Here is a 25,541-nt window from a genome sequence, read left to right as displayed (position 1 = left end):
ACAGCACAAGGTCTTTTTTATCTTTAATTATATGAGTTTTGAATTCTCCTACTGCCAATGTGTCATATCTTTTGCTCAATTTTTGTTTTATATTGATATGAACTACGGTGAGAGTACCTCTTTGGGTTTGGTCCCCCCCCCCACCTCCCAAGTTTTATCCTACCACCCACCACCTCATATTTTCCACCCTTTTAAAGAAGTCAACGATGGATCCAGCCTCAGCCAACGATAATCCTGTTTTCCACAAGTCTGCAAAAGTGCCGCAGTCCATTTCCCGGCATTCCTGACAAGCAGCCATATTGGCTTGGACAGATCAAAATGGTCGCACATTGCTGGGTTGGAGAAGGCAGATCCAGCCCAGATGGGGTGGAGTGAGATGGTTTGTTTTTGTTTTCTAATACACAGTGACCTCCGAGGTCCACTGCTACTTTCCCTGCCATTCTGTGATTGTCCGTCTCTGCCCGCAGCAGCAGCAGCAGCACCTTTCCTTGATGAACAGGACTGGATTTGCGCATGAACATCTACTGCGTGCATCCTGTGGAGATGCTTGAAGGCTGAGGTGCCGGGAGGACGCCCCCTGCCTTTGAAGCAGGGGGTCCATTCATCCCCGCCTGACCTGACTGTTTCGCGCAAAGCAAAGCACAGCTCCCTAAGACCACGAAACCCACAGGTGGAGCATTTAAAGAGTTCCCTTTCTGGCACGTCTCCTGCTCGTGTTGAACCAGGGACGACTTCCGCCGGTAACTCTTCCCACAGTGTCGGCAACAGTACGGCCTCTCTCCCGTGTGGGTCCTCTTATGCTGGCTAAGGTTTGAGCTGGTGCAGAAGCTTTTCCCACAGTCGGGGCACTGGTAGGGCCTCTCTTTGGTGTGGCTTCTCTCATGCCGGAGGAACCGCGATTGGCAAGAAAAGCTTTTCCCACAGTAAGAGCACTTGTTCAGCTTCCCTGCCCCCGGAGACTCTTCCGATGTCGCATTTTTGCCGTAAAGGAAGCTCCTGCCGTAAGCCGAGCACTGGGGGCTGGGGTCGACATTCAGATGAGAACTCAGGGTCAGACCAGAGGACCTCCTGCACCCTGAGCAGTTGCAGGATTTCTCCTTCACGTGGGTCCTCTTGTGTTTCGTCAGGTGAGTCCTCCGAATGAAGCTTTTCCCGCACTGGGAACACTTGTGCGGCTTTTCCCCCGTATGGGTCCTTTCGTGCATGGTGAGGTTCGACCTCCGATTGAAACTTTTCCCACACTTGGTGCATTTGTGGGGCTTCTCGCCCGTGTGGATGCTCTCGTGCCTGAGAAGCTGAGACAGGCAGGGCCACTTTTTCCCACAATACGAACACTCGTAGGACTCCTTCCAGTGCTTCACTCCGCCAGAACTCCGAGTAAGGCTTTTCCTGCTCTTGGTGCTGGTCGTCGTGTTGGTCTTTGGCCCAGCGATTCCCGTTGGAGACGAGCTTTCATGTAAATGGAGGCCACCCTCCTGACAAACAAAGTCATTTCCTAGTTTTCTGCCAGGGTGGTTATCACAATGGTTTTTCAGGCCTTGTTGGTTTTCAAGTCTCTCTTCCACTTCAAGTGTTTGGAAAAACCTCCTTCTGCCTCTTTCCAGGGATCTATCGCTCACTGCAGCTTGTTCAGGTCTTTGTGGCAGGCCATTCTCTCGATCGTTCTCCTCAATTTGCCTGCTGCCTAAAATAAAAGAAGGAGAAAGAGAGAGGATGAGGACCGAGCCTCTACCGCTGTAAGAATTAAAAACAGGAAACCGTACGAATGAAAACAGAAAACGCGGCAAGAAATGCATTCAGAAGGAAAGTCTGCTGTTCACATATTTTCTAGTCCAATGTTTTCCAAATTTATGGTTTAGTTCAAATTTTGTTCCTACCTTGCCTCTTAATTGTGAATTTAAATTCAGAAGGCACATGTTACACTTTCAAGGCTTGGCTTTTGGGTCCATGAAGTGTGACAACGATTTAGCACAGATAAAACACCTGGTATATACAAAATTACATAACATAATTCTTCCAGTGTGGTATATGGTACAGCCCAAGCTAGACCATGGAAAAATTACTTTTTTAAATCCATAACTGGACAGTGCTGATTGGGGTACAAAATTGTGAGAGTTGTGATGGAGACACCACACTGTCTCCAAATTTTAATGAAAACCGATAGGGAAAAAAACTCATTTGTTTGAGCCAGAGGTTGGGAGTTTGATTCCCCATTGTGGCTCCTTGAGAGGGGCTTGACTCCATGATCAAGAGGGTCCCTTCCAGCTTTGCCATTCTAAGATGATAATTTAACATACCAGCCTTTCTCTTCCTCTTTCGTTTTAATTGTTCTTTATTGTATCTCTTCATTACATTCCAGCTTTTCCTCCAAGGCGCTCAAGGCCTTGTGGTTCCTCCTCCCAGCTGTACTCCCCTAACAACAACCTTGGGAGGTAGATAAAGCAAAAAAAAAAAAAGCAACTGATCCAGAGTCACCCAATGAGTATCACAGAATCCACACCACCTAATTCCTATCGAATACTCTAATCGCCACAGCACAAATACCTCTTTCTTCGAGAAATAAAAAGGATCTACAATCTCTATGCCATCACCTGGGTACAGTGGTGCCTCGAAAGACGAATGTAATTCGTTCCACGAGTAGCGCTGTCTTGTGAAATTTCCGTCTTGCAAAAAGTGGTTTCCCATAGGAATGCATTGCAATGCATTCCTATGGGAACCGCGCAAGCTGAATGAATTTTTTCATCTTGTGAGGCATCGGTCTTGGAACGGCCAGAGAAGAAGCCATCTTGCAAGGCACCACAGCGATTGCAAAAATGATTTGTCTTGCGGGTTTTTTGTCCCGGGAGGGGTTTGTCTTGCAAGGCACCATTGTATTTATGATCTATCTCAGATTCTCAACCCAGCCCATGCTCACTTTCCACAGTCCAGATCAACTCAGCCTCTCTCTCATCCTCCAGTTCTGCCTCCGTCGAGAGAGGCTGCTGCCCTTTGGTTCCAGGCAGCTCCCATTCGGCCTTGGGAGAATTCACGATCACTTCCTCAAAAGGCTCCAGGACCTGAAAAGGAAGGGAACAGATACAATTCACAAACAAGGTGAAAAGCAGAAATGCAAGCCCCACTTTTATACACTTACTGATGCTTAATCTGTAAATATTAGCTGGTGGTCTTGGAAAAGCTGCAGAGTCCCAGGGCACCCCCAGACGAAGGGAAAGGCAAACCACTTCCAAGTATTCTCTACCTGGAAAACCCTGAAAAGGGTTGCCATAACCCAGAATTGACATGACAACACATGACTATTATTATTCATGTGATTCATGTCATGGCAAGCTGCATCTGCTAAGCACAGCAGATCAAACTACTTTGTGGCGCAGTGGTTAAACTGCAGTACTGCAGCCAAAACTCCGCTCACCACCTGGATTCAGTCCCAGGTAGCTGGATTAAGGCTGACTCAGCCTTCCATCGTAACAACTATCTAGGATTACTTTACTTTACTTTATTTGATTTATACCCCGCCCATCTGGCCTAAAAGGCCACTCTAGGCGGCCTTCCCAAGTTTTATCCTGCCTTCCCAAGTTTTACAATACTCAACCTGACAAAAAGTTCTTTAAAAATATTTTCATCCCTATCAGCTTGGGATATATTTTTTTAAATTTTTCCCCTGCTGAGAGCCTTTGCTCCCTTCTGTTGGGCCCGCTACTCAAAACATACCCACCTGCCTTTCAGTCTTCTCTGCCTTCGGCACCCGCAAGAGAAAATGTTCTGCCAGTGACACTGCCTGGGCGCAGCTCTGAGCACCGCCTCCCCTCACCCAGCTCTGAATTTCCTCAGGCAGGATGGCCAAGAACTGCTCCAGGACCAGCAGGTCTAAGATCCGCTCCACCGTATGCACGTCTGGCTTCAGCCATTGACAGCAAAGTCCCAGGAGTTGCCTGCAAATCTCTCGGGGCCCCTCGGCCTCCTGGTAAGGGAAACGTCTAAAATCCTGGCGCCGCATCTCCAAGCTCTCATCCTCCTCTGTGATTTCTTCCTTCACTTTCACTAAAGACTCCAGGCTGCCTCCGTGGGCTTCTCCACCAAGGCCTGGCCAGGGGTCAGCCTCACATTCAGCCTTTGGCAAAAGGTTCATCTCAACCACTTCTCCTTTGGTAGAAGCGTGAAATTCCTCGGTGTGCTCTTCCGACGGAAACCGACGGAATGGCACAGGCCTCCAACCCAAGTCGGGATCCTGTAGCATCTTCAGGTACTCCTGCCATCGGGCTTCCCAACACGGCTCCTCTGGCTCCAGTTTGATCGCTTTAGGAGTCGGCCGGCTCAGAAGCTCCCTGGGAGTCTCAGCCCAGGAGACGCAACACGATCTTTCTTCCACTGACCTTCCCTCTCGGATCTCTGCGGCTGCCAGCTCTTGAGCCTCCATTTTCAATCTTGCCTGCTCTCATCACACGGCTAATGGAAACAGGATAATTGACCAATGAGAAACGAGACGGGTATCAGAGAAAGAGAGAGAGATGGCCGTGGTTCTGAGGCGCTCACCAGTGGCTGTATGAGAACAAAGGAGCAATGCATTGCTAACATCACAATGGCAAACTGCTTCTCTAGGATTCTTAGAACTGGCCGAGACTTCAAAGCTGGGAGGCCACGGGGACGGGGGAATGACAGGAAATCAGCCCAGATCTGGATTATACCATTTTAGAATGTAGGTAGTAGGTTCCCCCCCCCCCTTAATACAAGGCATTTTGTTACTGCTTGTGGTGACCAAAAGAGAGACAGAGAGGAAAATTCCATTTCATGTATATAACCCAACTCACATATTCCATATACGGGGTGTGCAGCTTTGTGTTTTTGGACTACATTCTGGGAGTGGTTGTCCAAAAACACACATTTATTCACTCCTCCTTATATAAATCAAACTTACGGTTGAATTTTGCTTTGATTCTGACTATACAACAGTGCCAGCCTGTTGAGAAGGGATGAGCTGAAAGGGCTCCGTCCAGAATACGGGGCCCATATATTTCTGTCTTAAGGAGATACTGTACAAAACAGAGCGTCCTGACAACCGAGGGCAATGAGCACAGATTGTCAAAGCAGCTGCACTGTGGCCGGTCCCACTTACCTTTCTTTATCATCTTGTGAACCTACTTTCCCAGGTAGTCTGTAAAGCTGAGGTGGGCAATGCACTGCCCGTCAGCATCATGCTTGCCAACCCTTGGGGCCTCCCACACACCTCCTAATAAACCTGCAAGGGACCTCAGCTGTCTGCAATTGACATGGACAGAGAGGGGGGTGTCCTGTCTCAGATCGCAAGCCACTGATGGCTGCATCGATCCATGAAAGAAATCTTACAGCGTCGCTGCAAACCTCAGCTCATACCTCAAAACTTTCTTAATCCAGCAGCCTTTCCAAAATATCCCATCTGAATAGCCCGCTGAGATGATCAGCGTATCATTTTAAACTACCGCCTGCTTTTTTAAACAGAATCTTAATTCCAATTTTTTTTATTATGCTTATGATATTCTACGTTGTCTGTCATGTGCTCATCGGTCAGTTGGGCGGTATATCGTTTAAATAAATTCATATATTAAAATAAATTTAAATTTTTTTTTATATGACATGCTGTTGGCCAGAAATGTTTGGAACTGTGATCCGAAATATCCAAGAGGCACCGGATTCGGGACGGGCCGATCTACAACAGCACCCACTTTTTAAATAAAACCTGCTGATTTTTGCAATATTCAATATGTAGCAATAGGGCATGGAAATTCAGCTAGCAACCCACCGGTGCGGCTTCCACGCCAGCATCCTTCTGCAACCTGTTTGGGGGCAATTCCTCCTGCTTTGCGGTTCGAGAGCTTAAAGCCAATTAACGATCTTACGGAAAGGGAGACCCAGTTAAGAAGCCATGTGAGTTTGCAACGCAAACAAGAAACGGGCATTTGCCCTTTATCCAGAGTTGAAAGGCTTGATTAAAAAAAAGACAGATCCAGGATCAGGCAGGCGTCCCTTCATTCCCCCCAGGTCTCCTCTTCCTCCAGTATGTTATGCTTCATTCCCTACTCACCATCTCGGAGTAGCCTTTGCGTTACCTGCGGGTCTGGAATCTGGACCCACTTCCCGGGAAATGCAAAGGCAGCACCCACTGCCATAGAGATGCAGCTCCGAGGGAAGGAAAGCCGCCAACGGAAGCTGCATCTGGCATTTAAACGCTCCCCTTTTCTGAGCCTCTCTAGGCAGATCAGGTCACTCTCATTAACCCCTTGAGTCTCTTGGTGAAGAGCAAAGCAGAGGGGGGAAGAGATAGGAAATTTCTTTGGCTCCCTCAACTTGGCATCAAGATTTGCAGCTGGCCCTCTTTGGACAAGACAGACAGACAGAGAGACAGACAGATGGGCTCATTATTACGCATTCCTGCTTTGATTGTGCCTTTAAGTATTCCTTGTATATGCCCTTTCTCAGAGTGGTATTTGTTTGTTCCTTTTTAATATATTTGTCTACTTTATTGTTTTTAATTTTTAAATATTGTGTTTTAAGAAGTGCTGGATAGCTCAGTAGTTTAGGTCTCTGGATGAGAAGTTGGGAGTTCAATTCCCCCACTGTGCCTTCTTGCCAGGGGCTGGACTGGATGATCTAGAGGGTCCCTTCCAGCTCCACATTTCTCTCTCTCTCTCTTTTTTAATTAGTAAAATCTATCTGTGTTTATTAAACATCGTGATTCATAGGTTCAGTTTATATTCATTTGTTAATACAGTTTAGGGTCTAATCTCTACACCACGTTTCTAACCGTTAATAGAACCGATTCCATGTTTGAAAATATTCTGAATCTTCCTTCTCTTTAATCTTCAATGTAAATCTGTCCATTTATGCACGGTCCAAAATCTTCTTAATTATTTCTTCATCTGTAGGTATTCCTTCATTTTTCCAATGCGGTGCCAGTAAAATCCTAGCTGCTGTCAAAATATGCACTGTTAGATGACATTTTGTTTATCAAAATTTTCTGGCATTATACTTAATAGAAACAGTTCTGGTTTAAAGTCTATATGTTTTTTTAACATTTTAGCAAACCATATATGTATTTTAATCCAAAAGTTTTAAACTTTATCACAACATATTAGAAAATATTTTAGTTTTTTCCCCTCTTTTTTTCTTTAAAAAACAATTCAATTTCTTTTTTTTAGGTCTTTCAACAAATTCTTTATCTTTCAATATGGTTCGGTTTAAAGTCCCTCTTGTTTTTTTCTTTTCTCCTTTTCACTGCATCTTCATTGGGTTGTGATCCGCCCAAATATTGGTTTCTATTTCTACTTTGTGTATTCCAAGGATAGCCATATCTTATCGATTCTAGACCAAGATTTATGCCTATTCGAATAGAATGTACATTGAGCGTTTTTCGTATTTGTTTCTCTCCTTATAGTGTATCTTGTAGCCCTAATTCTTCGGTCATCTGAAGGAAGATTTTTGGAAGTCTTTTCCTTCTCCTATCCCCCTTTTTGCCACTTTTATTGTCCAGTCTTTCATCCACGATTGCGTTAAAATCTCCTAATAGACAGATATTTTGGTACTGTATTCTTTTTCCAATACGTACTATCTTGTATAGGTTTTGATAGAATTCTTCTTGTTTATTATTGAGTGCATATACAGTATTATTATCATCAAGATCTTTTTTATTTATTTATTGTTGTTTCTACTGTTAGAATTCTCCGTTCTTTATCCGAATAACCGTGTTTTGAGTCCAAAGTTTCTTTAACATATAAGGCTACCCTTCTTTTCTTTTGCTGTGCTGCTGAATAACAGAATTTATCAATCTTTGGGTATTCCAAATATTTGTTGTACTGCCTTTTTAATATGGGTTTCTTGAAGACAGATTATGTTCATTTAATTTTTTTTTGTAGTTGTGAAAAGATTTTTTCCCCTTTTTCCTGGTGGGTTCAGGCTGTTAATATTCAATGAAAAGATCTGAATTTCTGTCTCCATCTTCTTTACTTATATTTAGGGTTTGTTGTCTTAGTATTTCTCTTCTCTCTCTCTCTCTCTCTCTCTCTCTTTTGGCCAATTCTTGTTCTGTGTCCTTTTTCGGGTTTCCTTCTTCACTTTGTGCAGCTGCCTCTTCTGGTATTATCTCTCCCAGTTCTCTAATTTCTTCTTCATTTCTATCTGGCTTTTGTGTTTCTTCTTCAAAAAAGCTTACCTGTTTCTCATAGAATTCTCTTGCTTTACGGATGGAATCTAGTCTGTATCTTCTTGAATTCCAGTTCATCAGGATCCTTTCAGGTACTAGCCATCTAAATTCACTCCTTTTTCATTCAGTTTAGTAGTTAGAAATTGTTATTGTTTCCTCACCTCTTTTATTCTCCAAGGTATCTGTTTCAGCACCACAATCTCATTTTGTCTGTATTGTATATGTTCTTCTCTTGTCTTTCTCAGTACTTCATCTCTTGTTGATCTTTTCACAAACTTTACGGGGACACCGGGTATTATTATAAAATATTTTAAATACGGTAAATCAAATCAATAAAGGGAGGATGTCTTCTTTCCCATTCCATGTATAAAAATGCAGAATCCAGGCAGTTCTGTGAGATGAGAAGATCTGCAGGACCCACCTGGCCCATGGAGCCCTCGGCCATGTCACGGCTGGGATGAGGAGGCATCTGCTGAGAGCTCTGAGGCTGGCCAGGTTCAGCTGCATCGGAAATCCAAGACCAGGGGGCGGGGCTTGTGATGTCACAGAGGCAGGGCAGGCAAAGGCTGGGAAAGCCAGCCTTTCCATTAGGTAGAGAGAGGTCACCATTTCAAACAGCAGATTTGAAGCATAAATGGACAACATTGGAGGCATTTGAGAGAAACTTAGACAATCACCAGGCAGATGTCCTTTGATCTGAATTCTTGCATTGAGCAGCGGGTTGGACTGGATGGCCTTAGAGGCCCCTTCCAACTGCATGATTCTGTGATTCTTAATTCTTTAAATTATTACAACTGGAGTTTGGAGGAGGGGGGGTTCTTGCCAGGAAGGTGGAGAAGCGCTAGTGGGATGTTTTGCCAAACAACCAGTTTACAGTACAATGCGCTTTAATTTGCAAGATAGGGAGGCAAGAAGAGCCATTCGTGCTGGTTGACTGATGTTACCCCAAGATGTCTGATTGGGTACAAGACAACATCCTTGGCTTCTATGGACCACCTTTGACCTGTCTGAGGGACAAACCTCGGTATCATCCTCAAAATATGTACAGTAAGATCAGTTTCAAGCCACCCCCCGTGGATGTTGAAAAATGTGAACTTGAATGCTGTTTTAACAGCAGACATTATATATTATACATTGTGTGGTCTATGGCTCCCTCTCGTGACTAATTCTGATAACTTCACCTTTAGAAATACTTTTTTCTAGGATTTTAAAAAATATTTTTAAAATTTTTATACCGTGGATAAGTGAATCAGCAGATACTGATCCTGCAGATATGGGGGCCCTACTGTATTTTTTTAAACTATAAAATGTGGTGTAGTTGACTAACCTTCCCTTCATTTCTTTGTTAGGGCAAGTTGGGTGTCAAGCTGAGCCCTGTGGCACAGCGGGTAAACTGCAGTACTGCGGTCAAGCCTCTGCTCAGGACCACTCAGCCTTCCATCCTTCCAAGGTCGGTAAAACTGAGCACCCAGTTCACTGGGGGCCAAGTTGCATAATTATGACGTAAAAACTGCCTAGACTGCTCTCCAGCACTATGGGGCAGTATATAAGTCGAAACAACAACTATCCAACTTTTATACCCATACACGGTGATGGGAAATACAAGAATATGGATGATCTTGCTCTTGGTCTCCAGTGACGCATCCTTACACTTGAGGATCTTTTCTGGTTCCTTCATGGCTGCCCTTCCAAGTCCCCGTCTTCTTCTGATTCCTTGGCTGCCGTCTCCCTTTGGACTGATGATTGGAACCAAGGTATACAAAATCTCTAAGTATCGTTTTCATTCCGCGCACGAGCCATCTCCAAAAGGTCCTGTCCTCAACAGCCCTGATCAATCGGCTCTTGCAAACTCAAGCCCGGGGCTTCCTTGAGGGAATCAATCCATCTCACATGTGCTCTTCCTCTTTCCCTGCGACCTTCCACCTTTCCCAGCTTGATTGCCTTTTCCAGAGAATCCTGCCTTCTCGGGATGTGCCCAAAGTAGGACAGATAGTGGGTAGATAGTGAGGCGAATGTGTCATTCTCCCCATCTAGGGTGGGGAGGGGAGGGGGCTGCCCCAGAGATCTCTCTCATCTCGGCAGCTTTCCTCAAGAGAGGCTGAAAGGGGTTAAACACACCGAGCTGGCTTTTCTAGACAAGCCCAGCAAGGGGAGAGGAGGGAGGAAAGCATCTTGTCTTCCCGCCCCGCCTCCTTTTTTTTTTCCTTGGGAAAACTTTGTCCTCCACTCCTCCCTCCAAGCCCCACCATCATACACACACACACACACAGAGACAATGGCTTCTCCCTCCCTTTTTCTCTCTCTCTACCTGCCTTGCCTTCTTGGTTTCAGCAGGAAATGAGGGCTCTCCTCCTCCTCCTCTTCCTCCTTCCCTCCTTTCTTCCCTTCTAGGCACATCCCTGGCAAAGGGTCCCCGGATCAGGTGAGCGAGTGGAGAAGGCGAGGAAGGGCTGCACCAAGGGCATGCAAAGGGGAGAGACACAAGATGATAGGGGGAGGGGAGGCTGGGATGGGATGGGATGGGATGGGATGGGGGGGAGGTGCAGTACTCAACAAGGGACCCCTGGCTGCAGAGATGAATAGAGGGGGATCCCTCTATTCACCCCAAAGTCCCTGCTCTGAGCGGAGAGACACTTAAGAATGCTTCCCCAGTTTGCTTCTGGCGAATCAGGTCAATGAACTGGGAAGGATGCTCTTTAAAATGCTTTGGTTCCTCAGATCGTCTTAAGGGGGAGGGCCTGGCGGGATCACCCAAAGGTCCTTCTCAAAGCTCGGAAGACATCTCTTTATTTAATCTTGACTCCAACTCCCAGAATCCCCCTCTTATCACCCCAGCCCACAGTCTGGTAGGCTCGGCTCTTGCCCCAACATCCAGTTTCGAAGGGTGGCCTCAGGAAAGCTTGCAAAAGCATCCAGCGAGAGCTCGTGGATGATGCTTGATTTGGGTGTGCGGTGGTACAAGCTGGGCGGGGGGGGGGGCTCGAATCCAGGATCCTATAGCCTTGGGCCTCCCTTTCTCCTCAAAAAAAGAAGGGTGGATGGCAGAAGCAGGAACAGAAAGACCAACACCCTAGGTCAGCTTTTCTGTAGCCAGACCTGTGATTTCAATGAATGGATGTAATGAATAGGACTATATTGAATGAATATTTAAAGGAATAATAATCTGCTTCCTAACTGAACTAATGCGCATGGGCTGTCGAAAGGGTCAGGATGTGGCACACACTCGGGTGTACATTCTCTGCATAAAGAAGATGCTTTATTCCATTTCTCATCCGGGTTGCCCTCAGGCAGGAAAACAGTAACCTAAAGGCATGACTGCCTTCACCTCTTGCTTATAGACTTCCTTGGTTCTAGCTGGCCCTACCGTGAGGCAACAGGGACAACAACTGGCACATTCTCAGGTGGCAGGTTCTAGAGATGGTAGAACCTGGCTCTTCCCTCAGGTTGGGGTGGGGGCTGAGTTGCGTGTGTCACGCAGCTTGACCTGAACCCCCTATACCAGGGGTTAAGTATCACACATTTGTAAACCACCCCCACTAACTTTCACAAAGAAGTCTATCATCTGCCCATCAAAATTCTGTAATGTAGACTGAGGAAAAGCTGCCATCTTGTCTGTTGCCTCAGGTAGCAAAATCTCTTGGGTCATCCTTGCTCAGGTTTGTCACTGTGGAAGGGAAGGGGGAGATTCTTTTGCTCAAGGATGGCTTATGGTCCAAAGAGGATGGGGGGTGGCCACAGGGTCCCCTGCGCAGAGGCAGGCTAAGTGTCATTTGCCCTTAAATGGTGGTTTTCAGTGGCCATCGTGTTCAGACCGTGGACCACCAGTATTTGAAATAGACCGCAGGGCGGGCAAATTGAAGGCTCGTTTTGCATGTTTTGGCTCTTTCTCTCCTGCCCCACAGGAAGTTGCTGCTCACATTGCCTGAGGACTTCTGGGAGCTAAAGTCCAACTCCCCCCACCCAAAAAAAAGATACACACATTTATTTTCTGTGGGGTTTTTTTGTTTTTATTTTGTTTGTTTGTTTTTGCAGACCATCCAATCTCTGATGGGTCTGAGCGGAAAAAAGTTGGCTTCCAGATCTCTCAAAGTTGTTACTAGTTTTTTGGTCCGTTCCGGTGCAGTTTTTTGATGTTTGATCAGCACCGCCTCAGAAGCATCGTTTTCCTAGCATCCCATTTGTGCAGCGCTCTTCAAATGTGTTTAATTTTGTTTGTAGCGGCAGGGCATGAAAATGGAAGAGCCGAAACAGGAGCTGGAGGAAACATGGGAAGAAGGCAGATGCACGCCTCGTGTTATTGTGACCAATAATCCTCGGGAGCGCCAACCAGGGCCACCTCCCGCGGCAACATGTCGTCCACAGAAAGGGCTGAAACCACCACCCTGGGAAAATCCATGGCATGGCTCTCTGAGGACAGTGGGCTCTTCCCATGTGGGACGGCGGGATCCGGCGCCGGCAGGCTTTTCTCAGCAGGAAGCTTTTCAGTCTTCCTTCAAGGAGATAGCCCAGGCCGATCGCTGGTCTAGAGGAGAGTGGGTTACCTCAGACCACTTGCCGGGCCGTAGTCCAGAAGCTGCACCAGAGGCCCACAGAAATGTGGACACCTCTCCGACAGTGAAGGAAGAGACCACAGACGACAACACGATGGAGACACGATGCCAGCGCTTCCGGCGGTTTTGCTACCGGGAAGCAGAGGGCGCCCGAGAGAACAGCAGGCAGCTTTGGGACCTTGGGCTCCAATGGCTGACGCCCGAGAGGCACACCAAGGAGCAGGTGGTGGAACTGGTGATCCTGGAGCAGTTTCTGGCTATCCTGCCGGAAAAAATGCAAAGCTGGGTGAGGGATCGTGGCCCGGAGAGTATGACCCAGGCCCTCGCCTTGGTGGAAGGCTTTCCCTTTCAATCACAGGACTCTGGAAGACGGGAGGAAAAGGTGAGGGCTGTTTATGCCCACTCAGAACAGAGGCAGCTGGTCTGAGAACGCAACTTGGAACTTTGCTTCTCTAAAGTCTTCCGGTCTGCCCTCTTACCAAGTACAGGGTATTCCCTTCCTTTTAAACCTCCATCTTTAAAATCTAGGTTTAAGGAATCTTAGTTTAAGGAATCTTGGTTTAAGGAATCTAGGTTTAAGGAACAGGAAGTGACTACAGGAAGGAACATTTCTAATTTGGGCGTATTTTTCTGCTTCCTCAGTTGCGCTTTGCATGAAAGGGGTGCTCTTGAAGGCAGAGATTCAGAGAGATTTTGCCCTCTGATCCTGTCTGTCACCCTTGACTCCACCCACTGTGGGTTGCTCTACCTTCTGCCCCACTGACCACGATGGGCACCAGTTAGCATTGGCTTGGCACAATAGCTTTAAGCACTAAATCATGAACGCTTAGAAGAGAAATTAGTTTGCTGGTTTTTTTACCCCAAGAGAGTGGCTATATCGGGCTGCTCCAGGTGAATGCATCTGAGGAATTGGGCTACAGTCTATGAAAGCTTATACCAATCAAAACGTGTTAGTCCCTATGTTACCTTGAAACTTTTCTTATAATTTTTTCTGTATTTGTTTGTTAATCATTGGGAATTAGAGGTCATTAAATGACAGGCTCGACCAAACTCAAGAGCTGCTTGATGATACATAACAGCAATAATGGTGGAAATAATAATGCTCCCAGACTCTGGAACTCCCTTCCACTAGAGGCCAGGCTGGCCCCATCTTTGCTATCCTTTCATAAGCAGGCAAAGATCTTTCTGATAGTTGTTGTAGTAGGTTTCTCGGCCATGTTCTGGAGGTTTTTCTTCCTGACGTTTCGCCGGTCTCTGTGGCCAGCATCTTCAGAGGACAGGAGTTAGAACTCTTTTTCTGATGTAGTGTGTGGGATAGTTGAGTATTTGTAGCTGTGGGATCAGCCTTTGGTCATTTTCAGGAGATTGGGTGATTATGGTGATCGGGGTGTTTTTTGTTATGGGTGTATTGTTGTGATAAGGGGGGGGAGATGGTCTGTCACTGTGATTGATGGGTGTTGTTAGCTAGTCTTTTGTGTGCAGTGATCACTGGTCCTTGTGACTGGGTAGAGTTTGTTGACCTTTTGGTTGTATTTTTCAGTGCTGGGAGCCAGGCTTTGTAGAGTTTTAGACTTTCTTCTTTTCTTGTTGAAGCTCTCCTGATGTCTGTGGATTTCAACAGCTTCCCTGTTTAGTCTAACATTGCTGGTATTGTCCAGTACTTCTGTGTTTTGAAATAGGATGTCATGTCCAGCTTGTTTTAGGGCATGTTCAGCTACTGCCGATTTTTCAGTTGTTTTAGTCTGCAGTGTCTCTCATGTTCTTTGATTCTGGTGTGGATGCTGCATTTTGTGGTCCCAATATATACCTGGTCACAACTGCAAGGTATCTGATATACTCCTGCAGTGCTGAGGGGGTCCCTTTTGTCCTTTCCTGACTGTAACATTTGTTGTATTTCTGTGGTGGGCCTGAATACTGTTTGTAGGCTGCCTTTTTTCATCACTTTCCCCATACAGTCCGTGACTCCTTTGATGTATGGCAGAAATATTTTATTTGTGGGTGGCTGTTTTTCTTCTTCAGTTCGGTGTTGTTTTCTCGGTTTGATGGCTCTTTTGATTTCTTTCTTGGAATAGCCATTTGCCTGTAGCGAATCAGAACTGTGAAGCTCAATTTCTTAGCACCAAACTCAACTATCTGAATTGGACAACACCAGCAATCATTGTGTTCCCCTACACAGGGAAGCCATTGAAATCCACAAACACCAGCAGAGTTTCAACAAAAAAGAAGAAAGTCTAAAACTCAACAAAGCCTGATTCCCAGCACTGAAAAATACAGCCTGCAAAAAGGTTGAAGTCTACTGAGCCACACGGACTGGTGATCACTACACACAAAAGCCTAGCTAACAACACATCAATCACAGTGACAGATCATCTCTCCCCCCCCCCCATTATCACAACAAAACACAGAAAACAAAACACCCTAACACAATAATCAACCAGTCTCCTGAAAAGAACAAAACCTGATCCCACAGCTACAAATACTCAACTATCCCACACACTACATCAGAACACAGACAGAGTTCTAGCTCCTCTCCTCTGAAGATGCCGGCCACAGAGACTGGCAAAACGTTAGGAAGAAAAACCTCCAGAACACAGCCAAAGAGTCCAAAAAACCTACAACAACCATCAGATGCTGGCCATGGAAGCCTTCGAGAATACAAAGACCTTTCTCTTCAGGCAGGCTTTTTCTTAGTGATTGGCAGCCTCAGGTGTTTTTTTTTTTAAATGATTGTTGTGCTCTATGGTTTTTAAAGATATGTTTTTATTGATGGTTTTTAATATAATACTTATGTAATTTAAAAAATATTTGTATACTCACAGTTTTTGCTTTTAGATGTCTTTTAATTATTGTAAGCCGACTTGGACCCTTTTAAGGCAAAAGGCAGGGTAAAATATTTTAAACAAACAAACAAATAAATAAAATAAGGTTGGTATTTAAATCAATATGTTCACTATTTGTCAATTAAGTTATAATAATAATATTGTGCTGTCAAGTCAATTCTGACTTATAGTGACCCTTTTCAGAGTTTTCCAAGTAGAGAACATGCAGAAGTGGTTTGCCCTTCCCTTCCTCTAGGGGGAGCTCTGGGGACTGTGCAGCTTGCCCAAGGCCACCCAGGATGGCTCTTCTCCCAGGAAGCACCGAGGGAGATTTGAACACCCAACCTCTGGTCTCACAGCCAGATACCTAAACCACTGAGCTATCTGGAAAGCTTTTGGGGGGAAAAACTATGGCATTTGCAGGGGAAAGCACATTTAGCTATTATTCTCTCCTTCCGTGGCACATGTTGTTAATGGCTCTTTTGGTAATGACTCTTCCTGTAGTTTTTAACTTGCTTTCCTCAACCTGGCACTTTCCACATGGGATAGGACACAAATCCTAGAATCTGATGACTGGGGGCGATGGGATTTGTAATACAGTGTGTCTGGAAACTGTCAGGTGTGTGAAGGCCATCCTAAAATGGGATTTAGCAAAGCGTTAAATTAAGAGTTTATACTGATCTCCGTATCTCTACTTTCTACCTCCCAACACCTCAGCTGACCTTTCATTTATTTAATAAAGTGGCCCTCAGCCAGATGGGTAGTTAAAAATGAAATAAAATGAAATGAAAGCAAGCAAGCAAGCAAGCAAGCAAGCAAGCAAGCAAGCAAGCAAGCAAACAAACAAACAAACAAATAAACAAATAAATAAATAAATAAATAAAAGTATTTAAAGTATTTTTATCCTCCCTTTCTCCTCAAAAGGACACGGTGGCTTGCAACAATTAAAAGACAATATTTAAAAATTCAGCCCAGTAAGTATACAAATATTAAAGAAGGATTTTAAAAACAACAGAGTTAAAATGAACTTGTTAATCCCAATCCTTGTTTATTTTATTTATTTATACCCCGCCCATCTTTCTGATCAGAGCTACTGCAAGGGGGCTAAAAAGAGCTCTGTCTTGCTCGTTCTAAACATCAACCAGGGCAGGAAGTTCTTCAGATTGTTCTTTCTCCTTCGGGAACAATAGGTAGGACTCTTAACGGGTCAGGATCAGGGCCCCGATTTTGACACGGCAATCATTATTGCAATAGCTGTCCCCACCTTCCCCCTGTACTTTTAATTGTAGTGTTTTAATGAACTGTGTAGTTGTAGTTTTAATAGACTGTGGGCTGTCTTGAGTCTCCTTTGGGGGAGAAAGGTGTTAGATGAATTAAATAAAACAAAACTGGACCAGTCCTATTATAGGCCAGTTGTGCCCAGCAGTAGTAGAGCTGCTCCTCTAAAGCAGTGGTTCCCAACCTGGGGTCCCCAGATGTTCTTAGACAACAACTCCCAGAAATCCTGTCCAGCACAGCGAGTGGCAAAGGCTTCTGGGAGTTTGAGTCCCAGAACATCTGGGGATCCAAGGTTGAGATGCACTGTAAAGCCACCTGGCCATCTGTCTCTACCATTGGCGGTTTGGTGAAAGATGATACTTCTTTACAAGTGCTGAAATGAGATTCCACCAGGGCAGAGGGACACTGTTTTGACCCTCAAAGGTGGCAGCCAAAAAAAAATCTTGGACCCACCCTCTCCCAACTAAAGGGGCCACATGGAAAAGAAACCTGGACGTCCTGTACATTCGCCTGCTGAAACACCCTCTTCCACACCACTGTTAAAGGGGGAGATCTCCTGCCCACGTTTCCATACGGCCAGTCCCAAGGCAGCCCTGATTTTCTTCTCTTCTTTTTCAGGTGCCGGGACAGGAGGAGACTGTTGGTTTCTTGCCAGGAGGACCAAATCCACCACCAGGTCTGCCCCACGTGGAGACCAAGCAGGAGGGTGACACCGTGGCCTGTATGCATGGTGAGGATGCCAGAGGGTGAAGGGGTTGGATAGTTGGCAAAACCTGGAGTTCCTCCATGCTTTTCCTCCCACACTGCTTTATTAATCCTGACCAACATCTGAGGGCTAGGTAGAAATGATAACTGACAGTCTCATTTGCTCTTATTGATTGATTAATTTGATTGGGTTGGATCTGATTTGATGTGATTCATATACCTCTCCATTAGCGCAATGCACTATTCTGGGCGGTTTACAACAGTAAATAAAACATATATTAATACATTACAAATAAACAATATTTATTTTTACATTTAACAAAAGAAATGCTGTGGCACTGATTTTTTTTAAATCAGGCAAGAACAAAATAAAAAAGGCAAAAACTTTGTGATCCCTTGAAGACTAATGTGAGCTTCCATGGATAAGTCCACTTCCTCAGTGAAGTGATTTTTTAAAAAGTGATCTTTATTATTCCTGATTGATGTGAAAGCTGGACAATGAAGATGGATGATGGGGGTGCAGGGGAGGAGTGATTTAAAATGTGGTGATGGTGAAGAACGTTTATGGATGCCTTGGGCTGAGAAATAAGTTGAAAGGAAAGAGAAATAAGTGAGCTTCAGGTCAAGTCAAGCCGGAATTCTCTCTAAAAGCAAGAAGGACCAGATTGAAACTACAGTGGCACCTCGCATTACGATTGCCCCGCATTATGACGAAAGCGCATGACGATGACATTTTTGCGATCGCTTTTGCGATTGCAAAACGATGATCTAAATGGGCTTGTTTCGCTTTGCGATGATCAGTTCCCTGCTTCAGGAACCAATTCTTCGCAAAACGACAACTTTTCTACAGCTGATTGGCGGTTTCAAAATGGCCGCCGGGTAAATAAAATGGCTCCCCGCTGTTTTCTGGGATGGATTCCTCGCAAGACAGCCACCGAAAATGGCCGCCCTATGGAGGATCTTCGCTGGACGGTGAGTTTCCAGCCCATTGGAACGCATTGAAGGGGTTTCAGTGCGTTTCAATGGGCTTTTTATTTTCGTATTACAACGTTTTCGTTCTACAGCGATTTCGCTGGAACAAATTAACATCGTAATGCGAGGTACCACTGTATTGTACTTCGGACATATCATAAGAAAACAAGAGTCAGTGGAGAAGACAGATATGGTAGTGCAAGCTGAAGGTTGCAGGGAAAGAAGAGAGCCAAATATGAGATGAATTAACACAAGAAAGGAAGCCATGATATTTAGCTTACAAGAGCTGAGCAGGGCATTTGAAGACGGGGCCATCGGGAGTCCCACTTATTCATAGGGTTGCCAGAAGTCAGAAGTGACTTCATGGCACATAGCAGTAACAACAGTAAATGAAGAGGTGTAAAAACTGAATTTACATTGATACACATATTTATTCAGTTGCACCGGCATCCTATTTTTCAGTGAGAACAACACCAACATAGCACTTAACAGCACTAGACTGCACTTGTTGATGGCAACCACGTGTACATGTTGGGAAATTTCACTCGTTTCACAAATGTCTTGCTAACAAAATGGCTAAATTGGAGTTGGAATAGTTTATAGAGAGACTTGGTATATGTTTTGTACACTTCTGGGGCAGCATATTTCGGGATAGTGTACAATCATGCTTCTGTCTTCTTGCTTTAAGAAATTCACTTGGGCTTCTGTATCCACAGTTCCATGATTTACTGTGGATGCCTGAAACCACAGATACAAGGGAACCCTATATACAACATACAAGGTGGCAAGACAAAGGCCACAAGGAAGCACCCTTGTGTGTTATAAATAGTGCAATGGCAGACCACGGATACGTAAAACCACGGATACCCATCCCACAGATACAGGGTCTTACTGTACTGTTTCATCATCTTTATTCAGACCTCTAACCTTTGTAGAAGGGTATCTCCCCTGCTAGTTTTTTCTATCTGTAGTATTAATTTGCATCCAGTTTTTCTTTTCTTATTCTATTCTCTATAGAGTATATATGTGAATATATCATTCAGGTGTGGTTATCTGGAAGTTGAGTCATGGCAACTGTACTTCCTTTTTATTTGTTGAAACATTTCGCTACTCATCCAAGTAGCTTCTTCAAAATGAAGAAGTTATTTGGATAAGTAGCAAAATGTTTCAGCCTAACAAGAAAGAAGTCCAGTTGGTGTGATTATCTGTAGAGTATTTATGCACATTATATCCCTATATTTTCTAAATCATATATTTAAAATATGTTAAGTTTTATGATATTTAAGTAATGGCTAAAATCCTATTACCGTATTTTTCCGTTTATAAACGCCCCCCTACTTTTCTAACCCAAAAGTTGAGAAAACCTTGCTTTGAGGATTCAGCCTCTGGGCTCAGAACAGTCAGACACTTTGAGTCCCTGTTGCATCTGAGCCTACAGGCTCCACCTCCAAAGAGGTATGTTCCAATTGGTTTGTTCAGGATCAGCTGATGTCAGTTCCATAAGGCTCGTGATTGGAGGAAACTAAGCCTCGTGATTGGAGGCAGCCTGTTTACAGAGGCAAAGTATGTGCCGTTTTGTTCTCTCCTCAGCTTACGTCCGTGTATAAGACGTTCCTCAATTTTTAATGTAATGATTTTAGGAGAATTTCCACTCCCAAATGGTCACAGATTTAAGAAATCAGTGTAGACATAATGTATTGGCAGTATAAAATGACAATAAAATGTCATTTTGGCCAAAGTTTCCCTGAAAATGGGCCACACTGGACTAAATTGTGGTTCTCTTTCTGTTCCTCCAGGGGCCTGGCAAGCGAACGAAAACGAGGAAGCAGATTTTCAGCTGGGAGGAAGACCGGAGCAAACGGATGTTAATGGGGTCGTACCGGATGGCGAGAAAGAAATCATTTGTGCAGAGCCAAAAATTGGAGGAACATTTCAAAGTCAGCGGGGGCCAGGAAGTCCTGTGGAATTTCATCCCATGCAAGGAGAATCTCTTTCTGGTAACCCAGGGTCAGGCGAAATGCCTTCTTGTGCCAGAGAAATTGGGGGTCCCGACTCAGGAACAAAGGATAACCCGAGCGCTGTGATCCCTAAGAAACGGCCTGCACGGAAAAGAACGAAAACACATGTTTGTTCGGTGTGTGGAAAAGCCTTTGAGAATCTTTCCATCCTTACGAATCACCTGACCATACATACAGGAGAGAAGCCGTATCGGTGTCTGGAGTGTGGGAAAGGTTTTGGTTATAAGGCGCTCCTGGTAAGGCACGAACAAAGCCACACGGGGCAGAAGCCCTACAAATGCTTGAAATGTGGGAAAACCTTCAGCACTAGTACCATTCTTTCGGATCACGAAAGGATTCATACAGGAGAGAGGCCGTTCACTTGCGGTGAGTGTGGGAAATGCTTTATTAAGAGAGGCCACCTGATGAGGCACAAGTTGACCCACACTGGAGAGAAACTGTACAAGTGCTCCGAGTGCGAGAAAAGCTTTGCGGACAAAGGTCTCCTCAACACCCACAGGAGAAGCCACACGGGAGAGAAGCCGTACAAATGCTCTGAATGTGGGAAATGCTTCAGTCAAGGCTCACACCTCATCACACATAAGAGAATCCACACTGGAGAGAAGCCCCATAAGTGTTCTCACTGCGGGAACAGTTTCAGTCGCCGGTACGATCTTTTAATTCACGAGAGGACGCACACGGGGGAGAAACCGTACCAGTGCCCCGAGTGTGGGAAAAGCTTCCGTCAGAGCTCGCAGCTTTTTGTCCACGGAAGGATCCACATGGGAGGTAAGCCCTACAAATGCTCCGAGTGCGGGAAAAGTTTCCGGTGGGAGAGCAGTATCAAAATGCACATGAAGAACCATGCCGGGGATCGACCCTACGCCTGCTCAGACTGCGGGAAAACCTATGGGAAGTCGTCACATCTTATCCGGCACAAGGAAACCCACACTGGGGAGAAGCCCTTCAAGTGCTCCGAATGTGGGAAAAGCTTCTCTCAGAACTCCATGCTTTATCTCCATGAAAGAACTCACACCGGAGAGAAACCATTCCAGTGCTCGGAGTGCGGAAAACGTTTTCGCTGGGAAACCAGTTACCAGACGCACATTAAAAACCACGCAAGGAAGAAGCCTTACGGCTGCTCGGACTGCGACAAGAGCTACGATAAAGAGTCGGAGCTGATTAAACACCGACGCCTCCACACAGGAGAGAAACCATTTCGGTGCAGAGAATGCGGACTCTGTTTTGATCGTATCTCTGCACTTACCGTCCATAGAAGAACGCACCGAAACGAGAGGCCCTTTAAATGTGTAGACTGTGGCCGGAGCTACGGCAAAGAGTCCGAACTTCTGAAGCACAAGAAAGCCCACACAGCTGAGAAACCTCACAAGTGCCCGGACTGTGGGAAAAGCTTTGATTCTAAGTCAGCCCTACGTGTGCACCAGAGGATGCACACGGGGGAGAAACCTTACAAATGTGCAGGCTGTGGGAAAAGCTTCAGCCAGAGTTCAAACCTTAAGACACATATGAGAATCCACACAGGAGAGAATGTGTGACAGAAGTCTTGAACCCTAATACATTAGAAGAAGACCTGTGCTAAGGTTTCTGCTCCCAGGTCACATCTTCACGCACCTAATAGCACACATGTAGCAGGATATGTTAATTAACACGTGATTATTATTATTGTGTGCTATCAAGTCTTCTGACTTATGACAACCCTATGCAGGGTTTTCTAGGTATAGAGAACTCAGAAATGGTCTACCATTCCCTTCTTCTGAGGGAGTGCCCTGAGACTGTACAGCTTGCCCGAGGCTATACAGACTGGCTCTAAGGTTAGCATATATGTTATACAAAATGGGTAGCGGTGAGTGCAACACACTGATTATAGGATGCAGCAGGGCAGGTATTGAGATGCTGAACAGTTCCTCTTTGGGCTGAATAAATGCATTGATTCAAAGTCTGTGTGTTTTGTTTGTTTCTTGTTGTCGTTTTTAATTTTTGGCTGCCTCCACCTCCTCATTTCATGGTGATCAGCTGCTAGGCTGCCAGCATGATTCCCATGTATTGTGGGAAAGGCTTTGGGTTCGAATCCTGAACAAGATGTTCCTTTGTCACCCAGTGGCTGAGCACCGAAAGGAAGCCGGTACAGTGGTGCCTCGCTTGACAATGTTAATTTGTTCCAGCAAAATCGTTGTAGAGCAAAAACATCGTCAAACAAAATAAAAAAGCCCATTGAAACGCATTAAAACCCGGTCAATGCATTCCAATGGGCTGAAAACTCACCGTCCAGCAAAGATCCTCCATAGGGGCGGCCATTTTCCATGCCTGCGTAGCAAGGAATCTGTCCCTAAAGCACAGCGGGGGGACATTTTCTTCAGCCGACGGCCATTTTGAAACCCGACGATCAGCTGTTTGCTGATCGTTGTAAAGTGAAAATCGGTTCCCGAAGCAGGGAACCGATCATCTGTAAGCAAAACTCCCACATTTAAATCATCGTTTTGCGATCGCGACACAGTCATTAAGCGGAACACGACTGTACATGAATTCTGGGGAAAGAGGAGAGACACTCCCTGAGAAACATTGTTTTGGCATTGGAGGGGGGGGAAATTAAGAGTCATTCACAACATCCCTAGAATTATTCAAAAACTTCTCGGACAGAATTCTGGGAGTTCCATCCCACATAACTTCAGACACCTCCGTTTCACTCACCTGGACAAGGCCGAGGCCTCTTTTCAGGCCTTCCTTTCCTGCTGCAATTCTTCCTGGGGAAAGGAGATGTCCTCTATACTATAGAGCATAAAAGGCAACATGACTACCACTCCCAGGATGTATTGTGCCAGGAAACTGAAGGCCAGCAAGGAGGCCGAGGCCGCATCCAGGCGAGTGGAATAAAGGTGTCTGCAAGTGTGCGCTTGTGGGCTGGAGCACCTGGGATTTTGCATGGAGAAATTATTGGAGAATCATGGGACTTGGGAGTCCCCAAAAAAGGAATGGCACACCCTGAGACGTAGCATCGGCCAGCAGATTGTTTAGTGGTCTTAACCGCCTAAAGGTAAAGGTTCCCCTTGACAATTTTTGTCCAGTCGTGTTCGACTCTAGGGGGCGGTGCTCATCCCCGTTTCCAAGCCATAGAGCCAGCGTTTTGTCCGAAGACAATTTTCCATGGTCACATGGCCAGTGCGACTTAGACACGGAACGCTGTTACCTTCCCACTGAGGTGGTCCCTATTTATCTACTTGCATTTGCATGCTTTCTAACCGCTAGGTTGGCAAGGAGCTGGGACAAGCGACGGGAGCTCACTCCGTCGCGTGGATTCAATCTTACGACTGCTTGGTCTTCTGACCCTGCAGCACAGGCTTCTGCGGTTTAGGCCACAGCGCCACCACGTCCCTTAACCGCCTAGAGTGGTCTTAACCAACTAGATAGGCGGGATATAAATAAAATAAATAAATATATAAATCATATAAAATAAAACTCTGAGGAGTAGCAATTCTTTCTCAATAATTAGGACAGAATGTTCAACATACAGCCTACCAAGTAACTTTGGAAACCCTGGCAGCCCCCCCCCAAAAGTTTTTAAATCGGTGAGGAAAAATTGACTCAGAAAGTTCCCTTATGTTCTCCAGCTGAGGAGAGGGAGAAAGGACATTCAGCAGAGGCGGGACTGTCTTTGGATTCCAAGTCTGGAAGGACCAATTGGTTAGTGATGGACAGATAGACAAGTACCCAGCCCAGAAAAATTCCTCCCAGGCACTCAAAACTACAGACAGCATGCGAGGTTGCGAACAAAAAAAATCTAAAATGCATTCCCCTGTTCCTTCCACAGCCCTTGACCCTTTGTAACATCCAGGAGCCAGGCCTCACGGCCTATAATGTCAATTAATGAAGAAAATTAGACAGCCGTCTGTAAGATCTGCTTTGATTTTGATTCCTGCATTGAGCAGGGGGGTTGCACTCGATGGCCTTATAAAAGCCTCTTCCAACTCTGTGATTCTATGGTCGCATTTTTTCGAAAGCTGTCCTTTGCATTTCTAAACCCAAACCCCGACACACATATGTGCATTTAAATGTAGAGGTATTTATCCACGGCGACTTTATCCTTTTTGCAGATGGATGGAAACCCTAGAAGTGAAAAAGAGGCTGCTGGCCAGACAGTGGCAGAGGCTCCATCCGGTGCGCCAAATGCCTGAGCAGCCGCTGCATCGGAGGTGCACTGAAGCCGAATGGATCGCGTGGTGCAGAGTCACTGAAACCCCAAAACAGGCAACCCTCCACTGACTAAAAGACACCTGGCAAAAATGACACAAAGGAAAATGTCCCTTGGATGGCCTGCTTCCAGTCATGGTTCTGGAAGATTCTTGCTGTGAGATTCTGACCGGGGTCGACCCTTCCCTGCTTGAAGATTGGCTCTCGGTGAAGCCCACAAAGTGGCAGAAAACGGGTTCCACGCACTCCGTTGTGAACCCCTTCAACACTGCACTCCCCAAATACCACTGAACAGATGTAGAGAAATCCCAGGAATGGGGATTTTTTGAGCAATCTGAAAAACATTTTTTATAGCCTTTTTTTTTCTGCACTGCTAGAACGGTTCCGTTTGGCCATGTTGGCAGGAGGTGGTTTTAGTGGATTTGTTAATTTTATTTTAGAGGATTTTTATATATTAATGTCTGACACCGTTACTCTCTTAAGAACCAACAAAGTGCATAATGAAATTCTGAACTGCATTCATTCTTTTTGAAATCTAATTAGACCACAGTATCCACAAGGGAAGAGTTCCAAGCCCCCCGTGCTGGAAATTGTTGATATAGAAACCCTACTGGGGGGGGGGGGGAGAGAGTGAGAGTTGTCTCTGGTTTCCTCTAGTTCAGTAGTCCTCAACCTTGGGCCTCCAGATGTTCTTGGACTACAACTCCCAGAAGCCTTCACCACCACCTCTTCTGGCCAGGATTTCTGGGAGTTGAAGTCCAAGAATGTCTGGAGGCCCAAGGTTGGGGACCACTGCTCTAGTTCTAGTAATACATGGTGGAAACACGTATTTCTGGGTTAAATT

At 45.4% G+C, this 25,541-nt stretch overlaps 2 protein-coding genes across 7 annotated transcripts; one reads left to right on the top strand and one right to left on the bottom strand.

The window, feature by feature from the left end:
• Positions 1-6: 6 nt before the first annotated feature.
• On the bottom strand, positions 7-6,169 carry LOC110090634 (uncharacterized). Of its 2 annotated transcripts, none has more exons than XM_020814352.3 (4): positions 6,056-6,169; positions 3,713-4,443; positions 2,915-3,056; positions 7-1,684 (listed from the first exon to the last, which is right to left on the bottom strand). In XM_020814352.3, the coding sequence occupies exons 2-4, from the start codon at positions 4,412-4,414 to the stop codon at positions 522-524; spliced, it is 2,007 nt and encodes a 668-aa protein (XP_020670011.3). In that variant the 5' UTR covers positions 4,415-4,443; positions 6,056-6,169; the 3' UTR covers positions 7-521. The 2 variants fall into 2 exon arrangements, with proteins under 2 accessions (XP_020670011.3, XP_020670012.3); XM_020814353.3 differs by having other exon boundaries at positions 3,713-4,536; positions 6,056-6,153.
• A 12-nt stretch (positions 6,170-6,181) lies between these two features.
• LOC110090630 (uncharacterized) lies at positions 6,182-25,210 on the top strand. Of its 5 annotated transcripts, none has more exons than XM_072988502.2 (4): positions 6,182-9,620; positions 12,389-13,102; positions 17,436-17,547; positions 20,291-25,210. In XM_072988502.2, the coding sequence occupies exons 2-4, from the start codon at positions 12,398-12,400 to the stop codon at positions 22,045-22,047; spliced, it is 2,574 nt and encodes an 857-aa protein (XP_072844603.2). In that variant the 5' UTR covers positions 6,182-9,620; positions 12,389-12,397; the 3' UTR covers positions 22,048-25,210. The 5 variants fall into 5 exon arrangements, with proteins under 5 accessions (XP_072844603.2, XP_078244459.1, XP_020670005.3 ...); XM_020814346.3 differs by lacking the exon at positions 6,182-9,620 and adding an exon at positions 10,345-10,592; XM_078388333.1 differs by lacking the exon at positions 12,389-13,102.
• The last annotated feature ends 331 nt before the right edge of the window (positions 25,211-25,541 follow it).

Source organism: Pogona vitticeps, chromosome 2, assembly GCF_051106095.1.
Source record: "Pogona vitticeps strain Pit_001003342236 chromosome 2, PviZW2.1, whole genome shotgun sequence".
In the NCBI taxonomy this organism is placed as follows: domain Eukaryota; kingdom Metazoa; phylum Chordata; class Lepidosauria; order Squamata; family Agamidae; genus Pogona; species Pogona vitticeps.
This window is presented reverse-complemented; position numbering and strand designations above follow the sequence as displayed.

Excerpts from the sequence above, each read along its gene's own strand:
- LOC110090634 (XM_020814352.3), bottom strand. The coding sequence starts at position 4,414 with ATGGAGGCTCAAGAGCTGGCAGCCGCAGAGATCCGAGAGGGAAGGTCA. Across the intron at positions 3,057-3,712 it reads CAGAGAAGACTGAAAGGCAG|GTCCTGGAGCCTTTTGAGGA; the intron begins GTGGGTATGTTT and ends CTTCCTTTTCAG. Across the intron at positions 1,685-2,914 it reads GTTGATCTGGACTGTGGAAA|GCAGCAGGCAAATTGAGGAG; the intron begins GTGAGCATGGGC and ends CTTTTATTTTAG.
- LOC110090630 (XM_072988502.2), top strand. The coding sequence starts at position 12,398 with ATGAAAATGGAAGAGCCGAAACAGGAGCTGGAGGAAACATGGGAAGAA. Across the intron at positions 13,103-17,435 it reads CTGGAAGACGGGAGGAAAAG|GTGCCGGGACAGGAGGAGAC; the intron begins GTGAGGGCTGTT and ends CTTCTTTTTCAG. Across the intron at positions 17,548-20,290 it reads CACCGTGGCCTGTATGCATG|GGGCCTGGCAAGCGAACGAA; the intron begins GTGAGGATGCCA and ends CTGTTCCTCCAG.